Source organism: Micromys minutus (assembly GCF_963924665.1).
Source record: "Micromys minutus genome assembly, chromosome: 22".
Lineage (NCBI taxonomy): Eukaryota > Metazoa > Chordata > Mammalia > Rodentia > Muridae > Micromys > Micromys minutus.
This window is the reverse complement of record NC_137957.1, coordinates 5,435,087-5,458,026: the sequence shown is the minus strand read 5'-3', so window position 1 is coordinate 5,458,026 and position 22,940 is coordinate 5,435,087. Positions and strand designations below refer to the sequence as shown.

At 32.8% G+C, this 22,940-nt stretch overlaps 2 protein-coding genes across 2 annotated transcripts; one reads left to right on the top strand and one right to left on the bottom strand.

The window, feature by feature from the left end:
• Positions 1–377: 377 nt before the first annotated feature.
• Positions 378–1,313, bottom strand: LOC308434748 (olfactory receptor 6C2-like; the record flags this gene model as incomplete). The annotated part of the gene is made up of 1 exon (XM_080935143.1): positions 378–1,313. One exon carries the CDS (start codon positions 1,311–1,313, stop codon positions 378–380), a length of 936 nt encoding a protein of 311 aa, XP_080791269.1.
• Positions 1,314–21,240: 19,927 nt separating this feature from the next.
• Positions 21,241–22,176, top strand: LOC308434749 (olfactory receptor 6C76-like; the record flags this gene model as incomplete). Its single annotated transcript, XM_080935144.1, has 1 exon — positions 21,241–22,176. One exon carries the CDS (start codon positions 21,241–21,243, stop codon positions 22,174–22,176), a length of 936 nt encoding a protein of 311 aa, XP_080791270.1.
• Positions 22,177–22,940: the final 764 nt, after the last annotated feature.

The window sequence follows — 22,940 nt, the reverse complement described above, 5'->3', positions numbered from 1 at the left end:
TGCCATCTGTTTTCTAAGAGTGGCAAATGGATAATCAACGGATAATGAATAGGTGCATATTACTTCAATGCTCACTTGAATAGTTACAATGTAAAATAAAAAGGCACACATAAGTGTGAATAAAGATGATAGAAAACCACAATCTATTGCATTCTCAGGGATAAAAGTCATACAACAATTTCAGGTTGGCTGCAAGACTAAACATATTCAAAAATTTAGGTTTTAATAGAGATTCATGAAGTTGTGCTCATAGTATGCAAGTTTAAGAAAAAAGTGGGATTATAAAAAGATTTAAAAAACAATGATATAGAATAATACTATAAAAAAGCTTCAGATTTTGCAATCCTTCAGTCTACTTTTAGTATTTATTTATTTTTTTACATCTTTGAGAGGAATGCAACTTTCTTAATTGAGTATTTGAAAGCTTGCTTCACTTGCTTGTTTCTCAGTGCATAAATAAAGGGATTCAACATTGGTGAAATTGATATGATAATAATTGAAATCCCTTTATTGATAGCTACATCATCCTTGGATGAAGGTTTGACATAAATGAAGATGCAGCTACCATATGTAATAGAAACAACAATCATGTGGGAAGAACAGGTAGAAAAGGCCTTTTTCCTTTGCTTGGCAGAGGGAAATCTCAGAATGGTCTTGATGATATAGACATAGGAAAGAACAATACATACAAAGGTGATGATAAATGTCAATACAGCACTAACTATCACCATCTGTTCTACCAACCATGTGTCTGAACAAGAGATTTTCAGGAGAGGAGCTGCATCACAACAAAAATGGTCAACAATATCTGAGTCACAGAATTCCAGGCTTAAGCCTAGACCAATTGGTGGAAGAATGATGATCAGTGCAGCTACCCAACAGAAGAAGATAAAGTTCTTGCAGACTCTGCTATTCATGATGGTCATGTAGTGCAGAGGTTTACAGATGGCCACATAACGATCAAAGGACATGATAGCGAGGAGAAAAAATTCTGTAACTGCAAAGAGATCTATAAACAACAGTTGAGTAACACAAGCAATATAGGTAATGGACTTGTCCCCAGATGATATGCTGTATAGAAATCTGGGAATACAAGCAGTTGTAAGTGAAATTTCCAAGAAGGAGAAATTTTTGAGGAAAGTATACATAGGTGTTTTAAGATGGGGATCCATCAGAGTGAGGGTGATGATGATTAGGTTACCAGATAAACTCAACATGTAAGAAATGAGCAGAAATATAAAAAGCAGAATTTGCAACTGAATGTCGTCGGTCAGACCCAGCAAGATAAAGATTGTTACTGTTCGGTTTCTCATTCTTGATTATTGTATTTTGCCCAATCTGGTTGAAACATAACAAAGAATTTATAAAACTTCAGAGCTGAGTCAGTCATCAATCTTGAGACAAGGTAACTTGAGTATCATTTCCAAATTGCCATTGGTTAAAGAAGAAATAAGTACATAGTAAAAGTTGATATTTGAACATTTCTTTGTGTCACATAATAGCTCATATTTGAATCACATATTTCATACTACTATATTTTATGTGCCTGCTGTCTAGCTGTAATTGATACCAATTTAATACATAATCTTATAAGCATCCTTCCACAAAAATGTCCCTTTAAGTTAATTGCTTTTGGTCCAATACTCTGTCTTCCCCTAACTTCCTTTCTCAGTAAAGATTTTGGGAGACAACTGTTAAAATAAATGGTCTCCTCTCTTTAAATAATCTTAACAATATGTTCATATTTAATATTAGTTATACTGATAAATACTAACCATGTTTTTAATTTTTTATTTTAAATATGTTTAAAATATTTTTACTGTGGTTTATTAAATATTAATTTAGATCACATGGTATGGTGGCACACACAAACCATCCTTGCAGTTGGGAGGCAGAGGTAGGTAGATCTCTGAATTAGAGGCCATTCTAGTTTACATCATGTATTATAGGACAACCAGGGCTATGATGATAGACTCAATACCACCTCACAAAATGATTCATTTAGTTGTGTTATAGGTCATATGTTTTTGCCAGATAAATTTATATTTTCACACATATTAACATATATTTTCTTTATGTTATAATTAGTGCTGATTGTATTTTCTTCTGAATGTCATAATAGGATGTCTATGCAGTACCATTTTGTGATTCCTAAGATAGGCTCCTATAAACTGTTTTCCCAGAAAAGTGGAAGTATGAAACCAAATCACCTGATTATTTGATTTTCTAGATGAAACCCTCGTACCCTTCAAATAAGTGCAAGCTTAGTGTTCTCTAGACATTGATAATTCTTTCCTTTGTATGTACCAGAATGAGTTTCAATAAAAGTATTGTTTATATTAAATTTTAAAAATGAAGTTCCCTGTGATAATTTTTAAACACATTTAATAGTGGCATATTTACTTTTTGTCTTAATTCTGTTGTGATAACTTTGATTCTGGTAATTAGGATTATGTATACACAATCAAAGAGCCATGCCCTTGTTATGTTGTTTTAAGTCACCCTTGTTTCAGTTTGAGATGGTTTTATTTCTTTATTATAAAAGACAGTGTCACCTAGCAATTAGTAATGTTTTTATTTTCCATACACTCATAAACAAGGTAAACCCTTTCTTAAGTTTATTTTTATTTTTCCATTACTTTAACATTCTATTCTTTTAAAATTTTCTCTGCTTTTCAACTTTCTACTTATACATGAACTCATTTGATTTCTGTATGGTTTAAATGTTTGTGGGCCAAAGTCTTCACTCTTTGGTTCACTAAATAAGCTCAAGTCATTCTTTTTCCAATTCACATTTCTTTCTTTGATCAGTTTATATAGAAAATTTTGATCTGCTTAACCTCATGAAAGGCTTTAGAGCTCAGTTTTGTATCTCCCATTTTTCTTACTCCCATTAAACTGTCCTATTCTCCTTTATGGCTTTGTTTCTTAATATAATCTCTATGACTGGTATAATTTTTTTCAAAAAGTTGCTTCTGATTCTTAGTTAAGAGTTTTTTTTTTTTTTTTGTTTTGTTTTTGTTTCTTTTTTTTTTAACATGAAGTAACTTAAAGTAAGGAAATGATCCTATGTTAAGGAAAGCATATGGTGTCATTTTCCCAGTTTTACAATTGAGCTTATTTAAGGACCACTAAATCATATTTAGAAAGTCTGAATTCAAATTTACTTTTTTATATCTGATTGTTCTTGAACAATTTGCCTAATTCATTTATCTTGTGTTATAGCCAAGTGAAAAATTCCATAAAGTGTTTTGTATTTGTCTCATTTGTCTTTTCATAATAGTCACTATGAAGGCATATTCGGTTTTAAACCTTCACTTTAAATATAATTTTAATTGTTGAAATTGTAAAAGTATGTTTCTACCTTCCTTTTCCCTACTCCAAATCCTGTTATGAATCCTTTTGTTCTTTCTCAAATTTGTGGCTTTTTAAAAAATATTGTTAAGTATGTTTGTACATATTTCTAAAGACTATATACAACAGGATTCATTTGTGTAACATTCCATATATGTATAGAATTTCAGGGATGATCACTTGGTATTGGTTAGCCAAATACTTTGTCTGTTCACTGGGGGAGACTAACTCTTGAGGTTTGCTATTCTTTAGTTGTATTTTTGATGAGAGAAATCAAGCAATCATCTCACCCAGCTACAATACATAGGAATCATAACAAATACAATCATGGCATAATAAATCTAATGTTGCAATAGTGGAATGTATCTCCTAGTGGCATTTCTCTAATTGCCCTTAAGTGCTACTCAGCACATAAAAAAATTATACCTGATTCTGTAAACCTAGCCAGTTACCTAGAGCTAATCATGGATCCCAGAGGAGAACATATCACCTCCAATTTACTAAACCAACACAATCACTAACTACAGTGTAAATATTTCATTAGGCTCATAGAAAAGTGTAGTTCTTATCCCCCATTAAGGAAACTTCTTTATGCAACAGAAAAAGTATATTACATGAAACCATGGCCAATCAAAATGCAGAAGTGTGACACACAGACTTATTGAATACAAATATAACATTACAATACCTGAAACTCAGAAACTATTGTGGAAGAGGGAAAAGAGACAGAACTGAAATGAAATCAGAGAATCAGTGTGTTAGCTGTGGGATAATTTCTTCTAGAAATGTCAGAGTATCTACAACAATAAAATCTTATCAAAGTGAGAGTCTAAGTAAGACCCAAACAAAACCTACACCAATAAACCATGCTAACATGGGAGGGGAAAGTTTCAAGGCCTCAACCCTAGATAGTGTGGTTTAGGGTTTTTTTATGACTAGAGATGTTGAACAGTAATATATGATTGAGTTGACCACCCATATCTGTTTATACATGTATATGTCCATATTTTTTGCCCATTTTAAAATTGAGTATTTTTTGCTATTGAGTTGAATTTCTTAAATATTTTACCCATTAGTGACACTGAGTGATGTTTAAATGACAAATGTTTTCTCCATATTCATGGATTATTTTCTCACTATATTTTTCTTTAGTGTACAGCAAAATTTTGGCTTTGTGCCATCTCATCTGTCTAGTTTTGTTATGTTTTCTTTTTGTTATTTTGTTGTTTTGGGTCTTACATTTAAGTGTTTTATAGATTTATTAAAAGTGAATGACAACAAGTGCTGTACACACACACACACACACACACACATACACACAAACACACACACAGCAAGTATATATAGGGAAACTGACCCTTCACTTAGCTATTAGGGCTCTTTAGTGGTACAGATATATTTAAAATGGCATAGATATTTTTTACATGTAAAAATAAAAGTACTATGTAGGGCCTGAAATGACCAATGACACCTGTAAAATGTACCTCATACCCTGTTTCCTCTTTCCCAAAACAATTCTGTCTGTTTTCCTGGAGACTGGCCAGACCCAGGGACACCAGGTAAACTCCTCCTTAGCCCCTGGACTCCATTTTACACCCTATAACACAGCTTGCTTTCCTTGAGGTCATCCAGTACTAGGGACTCCAGAGGCAAGGGTAACGTCTAAAACTCTAGAGGCTACACAGGATACAAAATCTACAGTGAAAACACCCTACTGCACCAGAAGACAATTTAGTCATAATAACTGCAGTTCTCTCAGTCCAGTAGGCAGACACGTGACAGCAATCAACTGAAAAACATTCACAACCACCCATCTAACAAAGAAATGAATAAATATCTTAAAGAAATACAGGAAAATACAACCAAGTAAGTAAAAGAAATTAATCAAACAGTTTAAGACCTGAAAATGGAAATAGAAACAATAAAGAAAACACAAACCGAGGAAGTCCTGGAAGTATAAAACCTAGGTTAAAAGAACAGGAACCACAAACATGAGTATCAATAACAGAATAGAAGAGTTGGAAGAGAGAATGTAAGGCATAAAAGAAACAATTGAAAAAACATAAGAAAATGTTATATCTAAAAAGTTCCTGACAAAAAAACATGAAACTACAAAACCTAAGATTAATGGGAGTAGAAGAAGATCCCCAGCTCAAAGGTCCAGAAAATATTTCAGAAAAATCATACAAGAAAATTTGCCCAACTTAAAGAAAGAATTACCTATAAACACACAAGAACCTTACAGAACACCAAATAGATTTGACCAGAAAAGAGAATATTCCCACCACACCATAATAAAAACAATAAAGTATGGAACAAATAAAGAATGTTAAGTTTCAAGGGAAAGGGGTGAGTAACATGTAAAGGCAGAGACCCATCTGAATTACACTCTATGTTTTAAGAGACTCTAAAAACCAGAAAGACCTTGACAAATACCCCGTAGATCCTAGGAGACCACGGATATCATCAAAAGTCTCTATACCCAGTAAATACTTCAATGACCATAGATTGAGTAAACAATATATCCCACGACAAATCTAAATTTAAACAATATCTACAAATTCAACCATATAGAAGATACTGGAAGGAAAATTCCAATTCAAGGAGGCTAACTACATCCAAGAAAGCACATTAAATAAATAATTCTGCATAGACAAAACCAAAAAAAGGGAAACACACACACACACACACACACACACACACACACACACACACACACAAACGAAACATTACCAACATCAAAATAATGGAATTAATAATCACTGGTCATTAATATATCTCAAGATCAATGTACTCAGTTTCCTAAAGGCACAGGCTAACAAAATAGATGTGAAAACAAGATCCGTTATTCTACTGCATTCAACAAATATACCTCAACAACAAAGATATAGGTATTACTTCCAGGTTTTTTTTCAAAGAAAATGGGCACAAAAATAAGTTAGATGAACCATTCTAATACCCAATGAAATAGGTTTTAAACAAAAATTAATTCAAATCAATGGAGAAGTAAACTTCATACTCATAAAAGGAAACATGAACAAACATATATGTCTCAATTCTGAATACCTAGGACCCAGATGAAAGGGTACCCACATTTGAAAATAAAACATTACTAAAGTTTAAATCATACATTGAACCCTACACATTTATAGTGGGATACTTTAATATCCTACTCTTAACAATAGAAGGGTGATCCAGTCAGAAATTAAACAGAGAAATAAGAAAACTAACAGAAGTAATGAATCAAATTAACCTAACTGATATACATAGAATACTTCACCTAAACACAAAAAAATATATCTTCTTCTCAGCATATCACAGAATATTTTCCAAAGCCGACCATATACTTGGTCACAAAGCAAGCCTCAACAAATTTAAGAAAACTGAAATAAACTTCTATACCTTATCAGACCACCATGTATTAAAGGTAGACTACAAACTCATGGGAAGTGAACAACTGTCTAATTATCACTGGGTCAAGGAAGAAATTAAAGACGTTCTAGAATTAAAAGAAAATGAAGGCACAACATACACAAACTCATGAGACACAATCAAAGCAGTGCCAACAGTGCTTAACAGTACACCTGAAAGCTTTAGAAGAAATATAAGCAAACATACAAAGGGTAGTAGCCTACAGGAGATAATAAAACTCAGGGCTAAAATATAATTATCAGAAACATAGGGCAATAAAAAATAAACAAAACTAAGAGTTGCCTCATTGAAAACATCAACAAAATAAAGAAACGCTTGGCCAATCTAACTAAAAGGCTGATAAAATATCTACAGTAACAAAGTCAGAAATGAAAAGATGAACATAAAGGCAGACATTGAGAAAATCCGAAGGATCATTAGGTTTTAAAAAATCTGTACTCTACAAAATTGGAAAAATTTAAAAGAAATGGATGAAATTCTTAATAAATACCACATACAAAAGTTAATCAAAATTAGGTAAACAATTTAAATAGATATATAACTCCTAAACATGTAAAGCAGTCATTAAAAGTCTTACAACTAAAAATTGTCCAGGACACGGTCTTAGTGCAGAATTCTACCAGACTTTCAGAGGAGAACTAATCCCAACACTCCTTAAATTATTCTACAAAATAGAAATAGAACACTGCCAAATCAAGTATATGAGGCCACTATCACAGCGATACCTAGCCTACACAGGGATTCTACAAAGAGAATTTCAGAATAATCTCCCTTATGGTGAAAAATATTAAATAAAATGTTCACAAATTCTACAACATACTCACTGAATTCAAGCACACATGAAAAACATTATCTACCATGATTAAGTAGGTTTTATACAAGAGATTCAGTGATTCAACGTATGAAAATCCATTAGTGCAATCCACCATATAAACAAACCAAAAGAAAAATATGGCATGATCATCTCACTAGATGATGAAAAATCCTTTGACAAAATTTAATATCCCTTCATGTTAAAAGTCTTAGAGATATCAGAGAGATACAAGTGCATATCTAAACACAAAAATGCAATATTGAGTAAGCCAATAGCCAGCATCAAATTAAATGGATAGAAATTGAAAGCAATTCCATTACAATTAAGGGATATATTCTCTTTGTGTGTCTATTCAATATAGTATTTGAAGTTCTAGCTGTAATAATAAAACAACTAAAGGAGTTCAAGGGGATACATATTGGATAGGAAAAAGTTAAAGTACCACTATTTGCAGATGACATAACAATATTCATAAGTGGCCCCTAAAATTCTACCAGATAGTTCCTACAACTAATAATCACCTACATTAAAGTGGCTGGAAACAGAATAAATCTCAAGAAATCTGTAGCCCTCTTTCACACAAATGATATCCAGGCTGAGAAAGAAATTAGAGAAACAACACCCTTTATGTTGGGCACAAATAATATATCGGGATAACTCTAAGAAAACAAAAGAAAGTCTTATGTGACTAGAGTTTTTAAGTCTTTAAATAAATTGAAGAAGATATCAGAATAGCGAAAGATCTCCCATGATTATAGATTGGTAGGCTTAACAGTGAAAATGACCATCTTACCAAGAACAATCGGTACATTCAATGCAATTTCCATAATTCCAATGAAATTCTTTACAGCCTTTGAAAGAAAAACACTCAATTTTATATGGAGAAACAAAAGACTGAGGACTGCTAAAACAATCCTGTTCAATTAAAAAATACTTCTGGAGATATCACCTAGACCTCATATCAAGTTGTACTACAGAGCAATAGCAATAAAAACAAACATAGTCTTAACATAAATATAGTCAGGTTGATCAATGAAATCAAATTGAAGACCCAGGAAAAAAAAACACACTTACGGATGCTTTATTTTTAACAATGAAGCCAAAAGTTTACAATGGGTAAAAGAATCTTCAAGAAAGCTATTATAATGTGTGTCAAGGAGAACACTCTTGCATTACCAGTGGGAGTTTAAACTTTTACTACTTGTACAAGAACTTTGGAAATAAATTTGGAGGTATACTATAAAATTGTAAGTAGTTCTTCCTCAAGACCCAGCTATTCCACTCCTGGACATATGCCCAAAAGATTCCCTACCATACCACAAAGATATTTGCTATGTTCATATTAACTTTATTCATAATAGCCATAAACTGGAAATAACCTAAATGTCCTTCAATGGAGGAATGGATAAATGTGATAGGGAATTGTGTGGGGAGGGTAAGTAGAGGGATTAAGTCTAGGAAGGAGAGTACAGGAACAGAGAACTTGAATTAGTAGGGCTACATAAGCTAGGGTAATGGGAACTACCAAGAATCTATGATGGTGAGTCTAGCTAGGTTTTCTAGCAAAGAGAAATATGGAGCCTGAAATGGCTATCTGATAGAACCAAAACAGGGATGGGTACACCAACCTAATCACAAAGTCCTAGACTTACATTTCCCCTGCCAACAAGATATGCAGGAGTAAAATGGAACAGAAATTTAGGGAATAGCCAACCAATGACTGGCCCATCTTGAGACCTCTGCCATAAGAGAATGCTCACCACGGACATTATTAATGAAAAGTACCTATCATAATTGTTAACTAAAAGGCTCCACGAAGATAGAAACAAATGCAGAGACCCACAGCTAAATATTAGGCAGTGCTCCGGGAATCTTGTGGAAGAGGAGGGTATAGGATTGAAGAAGCCAGAGAGGCAAGGGCATCACTAAATATCATATAGAATCAACTCATCAGGCAAATAAGGGTCCACAAAGACTGAGCCAGCCACCAGGGAGCATACATAGGACATATGTAGGCCCTCAATACCTATGTATCAGTTGTGAAGCTGCATCTTCATATGGACATCTAAGAAGAAGAGCTGTACCTGAGTGTTGCCCAAATTCAGATCCCTTTCTTCTAACTGTGCCATCTTGTCTAGCCACACTAGGAGAAGATGAACCTAATCCTATTGCAACTTGTTATAGCAAGATAGGGTGATATCCATAGGAGGCTTCCTATTTTCTGAGCCTTTCCTGAAGAAAAGTGAGGACAGGAGGATAACAAGCATATGAGGTAAGATGGAGGGACTGGAAGGAGAGGAGAAAGAGGAAGCTAAAATCGTGGTATAAAGTAAATACTACAAAAAAAATCCTAATAATGGCCATATTAAAATTATCTTTATAGTCAATTACAAATCTTGGCATTTCATGAAAACACACACAAACACATACACACACACACACACACACACACACACACACACACACACACACAAACAAAACCAACCAAACAAAAATTACTATGTGGTCTTGACATCAAACATCTGGTTATATATAATTTGTTCCATCCTAATATTAAAATTGCACATTTTTTATTCCTGTGCTTTGCTAATTTCAATTAGATTAATATACTGTTGTTATTATATTATTGCAAATGGTAGAATTTGCTCATAATTTAAGATGTATAGAATTTTATTTAGAATAGATGCCTCAAATATCAAATGGGTGAGAAACATCTAAGGAAGTGCTCGACACCCTTAGCCATCAGGAAAATGCAAATCAAAATAACCCTGAGATTCCACCTCACACCAGTCAGATTGGCCAAGATCCAAAACTCAGATGACAGCAGATGCTGGAGAGGTTGTGGAGAAAGAGGAACATTTCTCCACTGTTGGTGGGGTTGTAAACTAATACAACCACTCTGGAAATCAGTCTGGCGATTCCTCAGAAAATTGGACATAGTACTACCTGAAGATCCAGCTATTCCACTTCTGGGCATTTATCCCAGAGACACTCCAATATACAGCAAAGATACATGTACCACAATGTTCATAGCAGCTCTATTTATAATAGCCAGAAGCTGGAAATAACCCAGATGTCCTTCAGTAGATGTATGGATACAAAAATTGTGGTACATTTACACAATGGAGTACTACTCAGCTATCAGAAACAATGACTTAACCAAATATTTAAGAAAATGGTTGCATCTAGAGAATATCATCCTGAGTAAGATAACCCAGTCACAGAAGAACAGACATAATATGCAGTCACTGATAGTGGGATGCTAACCCCAGAGGCTCAGACTGCCCCAGAAACAACTCACAAACTGTGTGAAGTTCAAGAAAAATAACAACATTAGGCTCAATCCTTACACACTAAAAAAACATTGACTAATTCCGGGTTACATCCTGTTTTGCATGCAGTTTTTGCTCATTGTAACTAGTAAGATCTTAATGCAGAGTATCAAACCTTAAAAAAAAATGCTTAGAATTTGTACATTTATTTTTGTTTTTTTAAAAATAAAGTTTTTCAATTAAAAAAAGAAAACTAAAAAAAAAAAAAAAAAGAAAAGAAAAGAATAGATGCCTCATTTTTATTTTTATATTTATTAATGGGCACTTAGTTTTATATCTTGAATATTGTTAGTATTGACAAAAACAACATGAGCATGCAAAAATGTCTTCCATATCAATATAATTATTTGAGTATAATATATAGTTTATGGGTTATAGAAAGTAATATATAATTTTTGGAATTAATGCAGAAATGAACATAATATTTGTTTTACATACAGAAATCAAATAATTAGAAAGACTTTAAAAAAAATTTTTTCTACATGAACCAAATAGTAAAAATTCATTAATGTTCTGATGCTATCTTTAATATAGCAACTTGTTTGGTGCTATAATTTTTTCCTATAGACTGGTGCCAAATGAGAGGGTATGCTTTTCTAATTTTCAAAAACTTCAATGAGCTTTATATTCCTACTAATTTTTAAACCCAGGTTTCTCAACAGTATCCAGTTTATGGAAGTATTATGATAATTGATTGGGATATTTCTTCAGGAATTCTTAGTTGATAGTAACTTAGTACACTATCTCAGATTCTTTTCTTAATTTGTATTCTACTTCCTTCTGATTTTCTTCCTTTTATCCATAGCTTGCTCTAACATTTATAATAATGTATGAAGTCAGTAATGAATGTTAATTGTGAATACTATATTTTGGTTCTTGTAATCTTGATAAAAGATGAGAAATTTTAGTACCTCTGATAACCTTCTATCTCAATCCTCATACCTGCTAATTAACAAGAGGAGGAGACAGGCTTCTACAGATTGGGGGCTTTCTCAGATGAATCCATTTTAATTTCTCAAGATATTTTTTCAATTGCTTTCATGCAATCAGAAATACTTTTGTCTTAAATTCAAGTATTATTAATCTTTTTAAATTTGTTATGATAAAATCAGTCTATTAAATCTATTTTGTAAATAATAAGTTCTATGTTCACTCTACTTCAAGCTTGAAGGGGGCTTCTTATACAAATAGTAGCTTCAGCACAGTGGGCACTCTTATTTCTTATGAAATACACTCTGGAATAAATCTATTTTCTTAATGTTAGTGGATTAAGAAATGTTATAAGTAAAGACTTTATATTATCAAAGACAGACAAATAGCTATTTTGTAAGCATCTCTACATAAGAAAAGAAACAATTTAAGCTCAGAAGAAATAACTAGTTGGTAATGAGACAGGTTTCAATAATATCCTTTTAGACAAGTTCATTTGTGAATTTAGAACAAATATAAAAACTCCCTTTAGCCTTTCATTTTGTATCCTAATTTATAGCAGAATTAAAATTTGAAACTATCTTTCTTGTCTGATAAGAAATATCATTTTCCCTTTGAAGCTTATTATGAAATGAATGCTCTTATCAATCAATTCAGTTTGAAATTTTTTTCAATGCTGAGGATTTCAAACTCACTTGAGCACAGTAGTCATGAGTGACAATATTACAAATATTTTGGAGATTTCATGAAGGATATCACAATTTCCATTTGTATACAAATTGGTGAAGGTGTCATTGTGAGTCACTTCTATTTGCCTGTAAAATTATCCTCTCTGAACATGTACTCATGAATTTATTAGAGAATATTTTCTTTGAAATCTATTATGTGATTGGTAGAAATTAAATAATTAGGACAGACAAAATGAACAAGATATGACCATAGTCTTCCCGAGGATACATGTACAATTTATTTCCAAGGAGTCCTATTTTTTATTCTTAATTTTTGTGGAACATAAAATAACATAGTAAATGAATATTTTCTTGTCTAGCAGTGTTGATCTTGAATTTTTTCTTACCTCTGATTTTTAATGAGGAAGTGTGATTACTATAGAGGAAAAGAAAATAGAATAAAGATGGAGGAAGAAATGTAACAATCAAACTAAAGAATACTTACTCTTCTGGAAGGCAATCATGAATTTTGTTGATTTATAATATTAGTTTTCCTGAAGATGAACCTTAAAGTGTGCTTAAATGTGGGTTAAAATCTTATGAAGATATACATAGCTGTAAAGAATTATTTTGCAGAAGATAATGCTATTTTTAGTTAACAGGTTCACATTAAAGACTCCATTCTACTCTGAACTAAGTAACCAATTTATTACAACTTAAAACTGAAATAAAGACTTATAAAATGATTTTCACAGTTTTTGGTAGATAATTTTCAACTTCTCTGGACAAAAAAGAATTTTAAATTGTAAAGAAAGGTGGTTGTTTTATTATGCTAACCTTTTCTGGACATATAGATAATGAGGAGAGTCCTTTGTGGCCAAACACAATCATAATTAGTGAATGTAATAGTCTCTATAGTTTGGCAGAGTATCAAACAGCAGCAAATGTGAGACTGTGTCCTTGGGGACAATAAGATGCAAAAGTTTCATTAGCTATCTTCTACAAACAAATCAATAACTCTCTAACAAAAGACAATTCAGAATTTCTAAAAAAAATTCTGTGCTTAACTTAGAGGCAATAAAAGATAATAAAGTTGTTTATTTCTAGGTTTTGATTTGAAAGGTATGAATATACTCAAAAACAATCAATCAATACCTTTCAATGTCAAAAGTATGTAATTTATCTTACTTTTCATTAAAATCTCCTTACTGGAAAATTTTTCTTCCCCCTTTCTTTTTCATGATGACTGCATAAAACAAAAAGAGATGAACATTGTGAAAATATCTGTACAGACCAAGGAATTTGACTGAGATGAAGAGAAAGAGATATTCAAAGGTGGAGGATGGGGGTAATCAGATTGCATTATATATACATATAAAGTTGCCAATGAGTAGATTTAGTTGATGAAAAGAGATACCTAAGTTATCTCATATTCTTGATAAAAATTCAGCTGCCAAATGTCACTTTTTCCAATCCAAGGGAAACAGAAAGGAGAAAGAGTTCAGGAAAACTGTTCAAATAAATTTAGGAAATATTCTTGAAATTTTAGAAATGAAGAGAAAATTCAAGTTTATGACTTCATAAAATTACTGTTTAACAGGACATCTGGAAGATATTGAAATTTTCAGAAAAATGTGTATGTGTTTTAATGTTACTTTTGCCTAGTGTATAGAATATATGACTTTATATACACAGTTTATATTTGAACAGATAACCACTAAAATGGAGTAGGTAACTAAATAGTTTAACATATATAAGGAAAGTATGCAATAAACCTACAATCATATAGCTATGTCTCCTAAATTATTCAGTAAAACAGCTTTGCCACCCAATGGCACTGATTAATTAATTGAGCAAGATACTCTATTTGTGTCAACTATATGTTGTATTTGTATAAAAGACATTTTAATTTTTTGAAAATTATACCTTACCAGAATGTATATTAACATAGAAAGAAATAGCAAGAATAGAGAATACATACTTTTTAGCAGTATTTACCAGTATCGGTTACTTATTTGTTATTTTTCAATGAAATTACCCCCATCATTATATTTATTCATCTTAGCATGCAGTTGCTCAGTCGCTCTGAATAGATTCACAGGAAACAAATAACTTTTTATTGTTTCTGGATTGATCTTCTCAAACATGCTATTGCTCTGTATCCAGTTGAAATATTTCACTTATTTAAGAAATTGAAAAGGATTAGAGCCTGCTGAATGCAGTAAGAGACGAGGAAGGAAGACACTCAATGAAAGGAGATCAAGCCTGCTTACAAGTCTGAGGTCTAAACCCTTGTTTAGATTTGTGGTTTTGGAAACTATACTCATATGTTAGAGGAAAAAAGAATGAATGCTATATAACATAAATTTAAAATGAAGTAGGTTGTATTCTTATTTCCCACCAGGAAATGCCATAGAACTATCTGCCCATGATAAAGTCTCTCAAAAAAGAATTCCAAGCCCTGAGCAGTTTGCTATTATCCTGCCACCTCTACCTCACTTTCATCAGAGCTGCAGATTCTAAACCATACAGGTAAGTGTCTCTGCTCTCTGAGCCCTCTGGGCCAAACCAAGTTGCCCAGAGCAGCCTGCTCTCCCAGTGAGGATCTCTATTTTTTCCACCAATCTCTCTTTCATCTTCATCAGATATGTGACTCCTGAACCATACAATTAAGTTTCTGTAATCCCCATACATATTCCATGTTTTCTGAGCCCTCTAGGCCAAGCCAAGCTACCCTAAGCAACCTGCTATCCCAGGAGCACCTTCATTTGCCACCTTTCCACCTACCTTCAACATACCTGGCTCATAAACCATATAGACCTGCAGGTCCAGAACCATATGTCCCAGGGTTAATGATCAGAAAACTGCCACACCTAGATCATCTAGGTTCATCCCCCTGCTTAGTACCTACTACAATAAGAACATCTAGGGACTAAAACCATCCAGATGGCTAAAGGCCCTCAAAAAAATCTTCAAAACCCAGCAACATGACACCTTCAAAGCATAGCTACCCTACTGCAACAAGCCCTAGATATCCTAACACAACTGGAACACAAGAAAATAACCTTGAGTTGAATCTTATAATGATGATAGAGGCCTTTAAAGAGGAAATGAATAAACTTCTTAATGAACTACAGAAAATAAAATCCAACAGATAGGTGTCTTATAATGATGATAGAGGTCTTTAAAGAGAAAGTTAATAAATCCCCTAAAGACATACAGAAAAATACAGTGACACAGGTAAAAGAAATATATAAAACCATGCAAGACCTGAAAGTGGAAATAGAAGCAATACAGAAAACAAAAAATAAGGAAATCCAGGATATGTAAAACCTAGGGAAGAGAAGAGTAACTAACAATATAGGTGATAGAATAGAGAATTTCAGGCACAGAAGATACAATAGAAGAAATTGATAGAGCTCTTCAAAGAAAATGTTAAATCTATGAACTTCGTGACACAAAATATCCAGAAAAACTTGGATACCATGAAAAGATCTAACCTAATTATATAGTAGCAATAGAAGAAGCTGAAGAGTCCCATCTCTAAGGCCAATAAAATAATCTCAAGAAAATCAACAAAAAATCCTTTCCCAGCCTAAAGAAAGAGATGTTTATAAACATACAAGAAACTTTAGAACACCAATTAGATTGGACCAGAAAAGAAAAAACTTACTGCCATATTATAATCAAAAAAATCTAGATATCAATGAAAGAATATGAAAAATGCAAGGGGAGAAGGCCAGGCAGCATTCAAAGCAGATCTAACAGAATTATACCACACTTCTCAACAGAGACTCTAGAATCTAGGAGGAGCTGGTTAGATATTTTTCTACCTCTAAAAAAACACAGCTGCTAACCTAATCTAAACTAACAAAACTATACATCACAATAAATGTAGAAAACATGATATTTCAAGACAAATCCAAATTTAAGCAATATCTATCTACAAATCTAGCCCTAAGGATAATCACACACACACACACACACACACACAACCACCTACAACAACAAACTAACAATGATTGGTCTTTCTTATCCCTCAACATTTATGGCTTCAATTTCCCCCAATAAAAAAACCACAAGCTATCAAAATGGATGTGAGAAAAGGATCCATTATTTAGCTACATACAAGAAACACACATCAGCAACAAAGTTAGACATTAACTCAGACTAAACGACTAAAAAAAAATGTTTCCCAGGAAATGTACCTAGGAGCAAGCTGTATTGGCTTTTATAATACCTATTAAAATAAACTTTCATCCAAAATTAATCAAAAGAGACAGAGACAGACACTTCATATTTATCAAAAGAAAAATCTAACATGATATCTCAATTCTGACATCTATGCTTCAAACACAAAGGCACCCACACTGGTAAAACAAAAACAAAACAAAACAAAACCATTGCTAAATTTTAAATCACACATCAAACCCCACACATTAATAGTAGGAGACTTCAACACCTCACTCCTACCAACTGACAGGTCATATAAACAAACAAACTAAAAAACTAAACATAGAAACAATGAAATGAACGAACATTATCAATCAAATGGAATTAAAAGACATCTATAGAATATTTAATTCAAACAAAAAAGAGTATGCCTTCTTCACGGCATCTCATGGATTTTTTTTCAAAATTGACCATATAATCAGTCACAAAGCAAGCAACATCAGGTATAAGAGAACTGAAATAACACCTTGTATCTTATTGGACCACTACAGAGTAAAGCTGAAATTCAACAACAAACAAAAGAAAGCCTACATACTCATGAAACTTGAACAACTCTTTACACAATCATCAGGGAAGAACTAAAAGAAGAAATCAAAGAATTTCTAGAATTTAATGAAAATGAAAATGAACATACCCAAATTTATGGGACACAGTTAAAGCAGTGCTAAGAGGAAAGTTCATGGTACTCAGTGCCTCTATAAAGAAATTAGAAAGTTTTTATACTACCAATTTAAAAATCTACCTTAAAAAGCTATACAAAGAAGGAAACACACCAAAGAGGAGTAGAAGGCAGTAAGTAATAAAAATCAGGGCTGAAATTATTCAGTTACAAACAAAGAAAACAATACAAAGAATCAATGAATCCAAGAGCTGGTTCTTTGATAGATTCAACAAGATAAGCAAGCCCTCCAAACTAACCAAAAGACAAAAAGTACCCAAATAAACAAAATTAGAAATGAAAAGGGAGACATAACAACATGCACTGAGAAATTTACAGAATAATTAGGTTTTACTTCAAAAACCACTATTCCACAAAATTGGAAAATATTAAGCAAATGGTTGATTTTCGAGACAGATACCATTTTCCAATGCTAAACCAGGACTATGTAAACTACTTAAACAGTCCCATAAACCCTACAGAAATAGAAGCAGTCATTAAACATCTCCTATCCAAAACCCACCCAGGACCAGATGGTTTTAATACAAAATTCATTGAACTAAGAACAGGGTCCCCAATAGAGGAGTTAGAGGAATGACTGAAGGAAATAAAGGGATTTGCAACCCCGTAGGAAAAACAACAATATCATTCAACCAGACCCCTTCCTCCAGAGCTCCCAGAGACTAAACCACCAACCAAAGAGTATCTGCCTCTGTATTTGTCATACTGTGGCAGAGCCTCTCAGGAGACAGATATCTCAGTCTCCTGTCAGCATCACTTCTTGGCATCTGCAATATTGACTGTATATAGAATGGATCCCCAGGTGGTACAGTCTCTGGATGGCATTTTCTTTAGTCTCTTCTTGATTTAAAACATTTTATAAAATGTTAAAGGATAATTTAACTTCCTGACTCCAAATAGACAATGGTGTATCATTGCTCTATATACATTCATATAAAAAACTTATGCCAATATGCTTCAGATTGGCAAGTAAATATATTTACTCAGATAAAAATTAAGAAAATGTTTCCAAAATCAAATATCCCTAAGAAAATTTAGTAAAGAGGGGGTTGCATAGAAAATGTGGTCACATGTCAAAAAGATAATTTATCATAACCAAGGTAGCTTTACCCCTGAAACACATGGTTGGTTCAACATGTGAAACTAGTGAACTAAATATTTTTTTAAAATCTACTAGCAATATTTTCTGTATTATAGCAAAAAAGTCAACTGAAATTGTACATAAATTGAGTCAGGAGATTTTAGTGTACAAAAAGTAATAATAAAATTGAAATTTAGCATCTATGCAAAACATACTGAGGTTAAAAAAATCTAGTGCCTTACAGCATTAAATTATTCAACAGGGGAAAAACCAGAGGACTATAATGAAAAAAAATGTAAACTTATTTTCTAACATGATTTAGACAATAAGAAAATATTTTTGAGTACCAAATGGTGAGTTGTAAAATTATTGTCTCTAGTTCTTGTCGATATGCCTATATATTAAGTATATCTTAGCTAAATTATCCATTTTATTATCAAAGAAAATAATTATATTGCACTCTTCATGTCCCAGTGGATATTTCCTCTTGCTATTTTGTGCTTTTACATGTTTATATAAATTTAGATTGTATCACTGTTTTGTATTAAAAATACAGACTACATGGAATACAAAAGTCACTTCATGTTATTTTCAGTACTGTATGCATCTAAATTTCTCTAATAATAAATGTTTCCAAAGGTAATTTGTGTAATTCACCTTGTTGTTCAGCTTAGCTTTATGCCACACTCATCAACCCCATCTCTCTCCAGAGACAGTTTATCACCTGAAAGAGTCCCTTGTGTCTGTTTCAAGGTAGATGGAAAAACACAAGACAGAAGAGCTTCTGGTAAGAATATTTAGACACAACACTTTCCATTTTCTAACTATGGTGTAAAAAATAGATTTTTTCCCCCATCTTTCTTTCCTAAGAGTACTGGAAGCCAAAGGGGGAAAATGGTATTTGTCAAATTTCATAATATTCATGGTAAGGACTTTGTTACTTTTTTTGAATTTTAGAAAGAAAGACATACCAGCTGCTGACTGTTGTTCTATTCAACAATTTTTACTCATAGGTCACATAGCTCGTCATCTCCTAAGGATATTGATTCCTGATTCTCATTCATACTTTATGTCCTTTCCTCCTTAATCAATTCAGTTTCACCTAGGGAGCAGACCAAATATACAACTTCATTGTCTCTCAGCTGTAAGTATTGCACAAATGTCTTGAAAACATGGCTACCTTTTTCCCTATTTTTTATCTTGTTCATTTATTATTCCCCTTCTCCTTCCCTGTCAGACTCCTTTCCTATTCTTCTTGAGAGTCTTAGCTACATCCCAAGATACCACAATTTCTGCCTCTGAATTCCTGTTCTGTTCATCAACTTCCCTGTTCTGTTTCAACAATCTTTAGATTTACTATTAAACTGGAAGTTGCAACCAGAAAAAATTTATTTAATATAAATAAAGTAAACATAAATAAACAAACAGAACTCTTTTGCTTTGAGAGTTTTATAAATAGTGAGCACTGCTTTGGGACCCAATGATTTCTCAACATTCTCAAACCACAATTTTAATAGTGTATTACTATGGAGGGTTTGACTTTTATCAGTTTCTACCAACAACCAGGACCATATAATCTATCAGAGTTCCACCTCAGAGATTTTGTTTGGATTTGTCCCATAGTGTGTTCCTGTTACATTATATAGCTCAACTACTTCCCCAAATATCAACTACACATGGTATAAGTTTGTCATATATGAAAATCACAAAATGTAGACATTGGTGAGCAGTGTGGAAAATTGTCCAAAATGAGGTAACATTGACAATTGGTTAATATGTAGCAGACGATAGCAGTCTCTGGCATCAATGTGAGAAGAGACCTTTGGTTCAGTGAGGGTGTGTTTTCCCAATGTAGGGGAATGCCAAGACACTGAGGTAGAGAGGGTGATTATTGGGAGAGGGTACACATTCACAGGTTCACAGAGACAAGTTGAGGGGGAGGGGAGGCGATATCAGTTGAAATGTAAACAGAGAGAGTATCCAAAAAAAAGAACCCACTGAGCTCTTCAGCCTTACACAACTGCAAGTCTCTGTTCTTTGCTATAGTTCATTTATTCTTCATCTATTTTTAATTATTCATTATCCTAAGTTCTTTATCTGGCTATTAAAATCTCATCTACATAAATTAAAAATATTTAATTTAATAAAGAAGTAGTAAGAATGTTTTTGCACTTTGGAGTTTTTTGAGTTTGTTTCTTTAGTGATATATAAATGTTGGTTTTGAAGGTCCTGATTCATTGCTAAATTATTAATTCTTTGGAAAGTCAAAAATTGTTTAAAACATTTTCTAAAATTGACAATTAAAATTTAAATGTTTGATTCACAAAAAGTAATGCATTATTTTGTTAAAGTAGTTTTGAGAATAAAATATTTTTCATTTTTAAGTATTTTATTTAGTTTTCAAATATATTTGCTCAGATTCCACAGCAAAAGACCTTTCATGGCATTAACTTCATCTGCCAATGTAATAACTAGAACTATGTAGTGACTACCTTAATACTAATTATCTGTAGATCCAAGGTGCATAATTGTTTTGTGACAGTTAATGTTCATTTTAAAACACTGTAATTTGGTAAATGAGTTAATGTTTAATTTATATATTGTTAAAAGTCTTGTATGGTGTGAGGAAACAAACACATATACCAACAAATATAATTCAAACTTATCCTGAGTCTAATTCATTTCAAAATTACAGACCTGGCAGAGCACAAGGAGAAATGAAAAATCGAACATCTGTGAGTGAGTTTATTCTATTGGGATTGACAAATGACTCAAGGGTAAACATTTTGATTTTTATATTTTTATTTCTCACTTATATTTTGAGCATTACTGGAAATCTGACCATTATTATCCTCACTCTGATAGATTCACACCTCAAGACACCCATGTACTTCTTTCTTCGCAATTTTTCTTTTCTAGAAATCTCGTTTACCACAGTGTCCATTCCTCCTTTCCTTGTAAGCATTGTAACAGGGGATATGACCATCTTCTATAACTCTTGCATGGCTCAGGTATTTTTCTTCATACTACTAGGATCAACTGAATTTTTCCTTCTGACTGCTATGTCCTATGACCGCTATGTGGCTATCTGTAAGCCCCTGCATTATGCCACAATAATGAGCAGCAGGGTCTGCATCCAGCTCATAGCTAGCTCTTGGCTGGCTGGATTTCTCATCATCTTTCCACCTGTGATCATGGGCCTTCAACTGGATTTCTGTGACTCTAATATCATTGACCATTTCACCTGTGACTCCTCCCCCATGTTGCTCATCTCTTGCACAGACACAGCCTTCCTGGAGCTCTTGGCATTCTTCCTGGCTGTATTTACTCTCATGGTAACCTTATCATTAGTGATTCTGTCCTATTCGTTTATCCTCAGGACAATTCTAAGAATCCCCTCTGCTGAACAAAGGAAAAAGGCCTTCTCTACCTGTTCCTCACATATGATTGTTGTGTCCATTTCCTATGGAAGCTGTATATTCATGTATGTCAAGACTTCTGCAAAGGAAGGCGTGGCTTTGACTAAGGGCATAGCAGTACTCAACACCTCTGTTGCCCCAATGCTGAATCCTTTTATTTACACTCTTAGAAACAAACAAGTAAAAGAATCCTTTAAGGTCTTGATCAAAAAATGTATTTCACATAAAATTTAATCATAAAAAAATTCACAGCTTCATTTGTATTAGGAATATTATATGTGATGTATATTTTCATTATTGTGTTTTCAATCTACTGTTGTATTCAACTTAGTTGAATGGTTTCATATTTTGATTTCTGTTAAAATTTTCTGAGTGTGACTGATTTAATATCACTATAATAAGAATGATATTTTAAAAGAACAAAGTTATTTTCAAAGTATTTATTCATTGATCAACAAGCAAAAACTAATAAAAGGGTAACACATAACTCTGAAAAATTGTGTTTTACTGTATATGCACTTTTTAATTGATATCTTCTATCAATGTCCTTTACCCCTGCTGTGCTGCTACTTTTTGCTGTATTTACTGAGGTCTATTCATATTAATTAGAGGCCAGTGCAGTGCAATCATTGGGCATAATGTCTTTGTTGTGTGTTCTGTCCTTTATATGCATGGGACTTAATGAATTTTAGCATCAATTTCTAGAAGTTGCTCTCAAAATTATGGTTACATTCATCAGAGTCCTAAACCTTGACCATTAAGCATACTGAACAATTTTGTTGGTTTGTTAATGCTTAACTCTGAGCTCACCTAAAGTTTCCTTGGAAAGAGACTCCAGGTATTTGTTTCCTGATCTATGGATTTCTCAGAAATTGAAAGTTTTATTGCCCAGGTAGTTCTCACAATTTCTGTCATATTTGTAATAACTTAAGTTGTTTTCCAATATTTCTATTGTTTAATCTTTTTTCAAGTATTGACATTTTATAGACTTTGGAGTA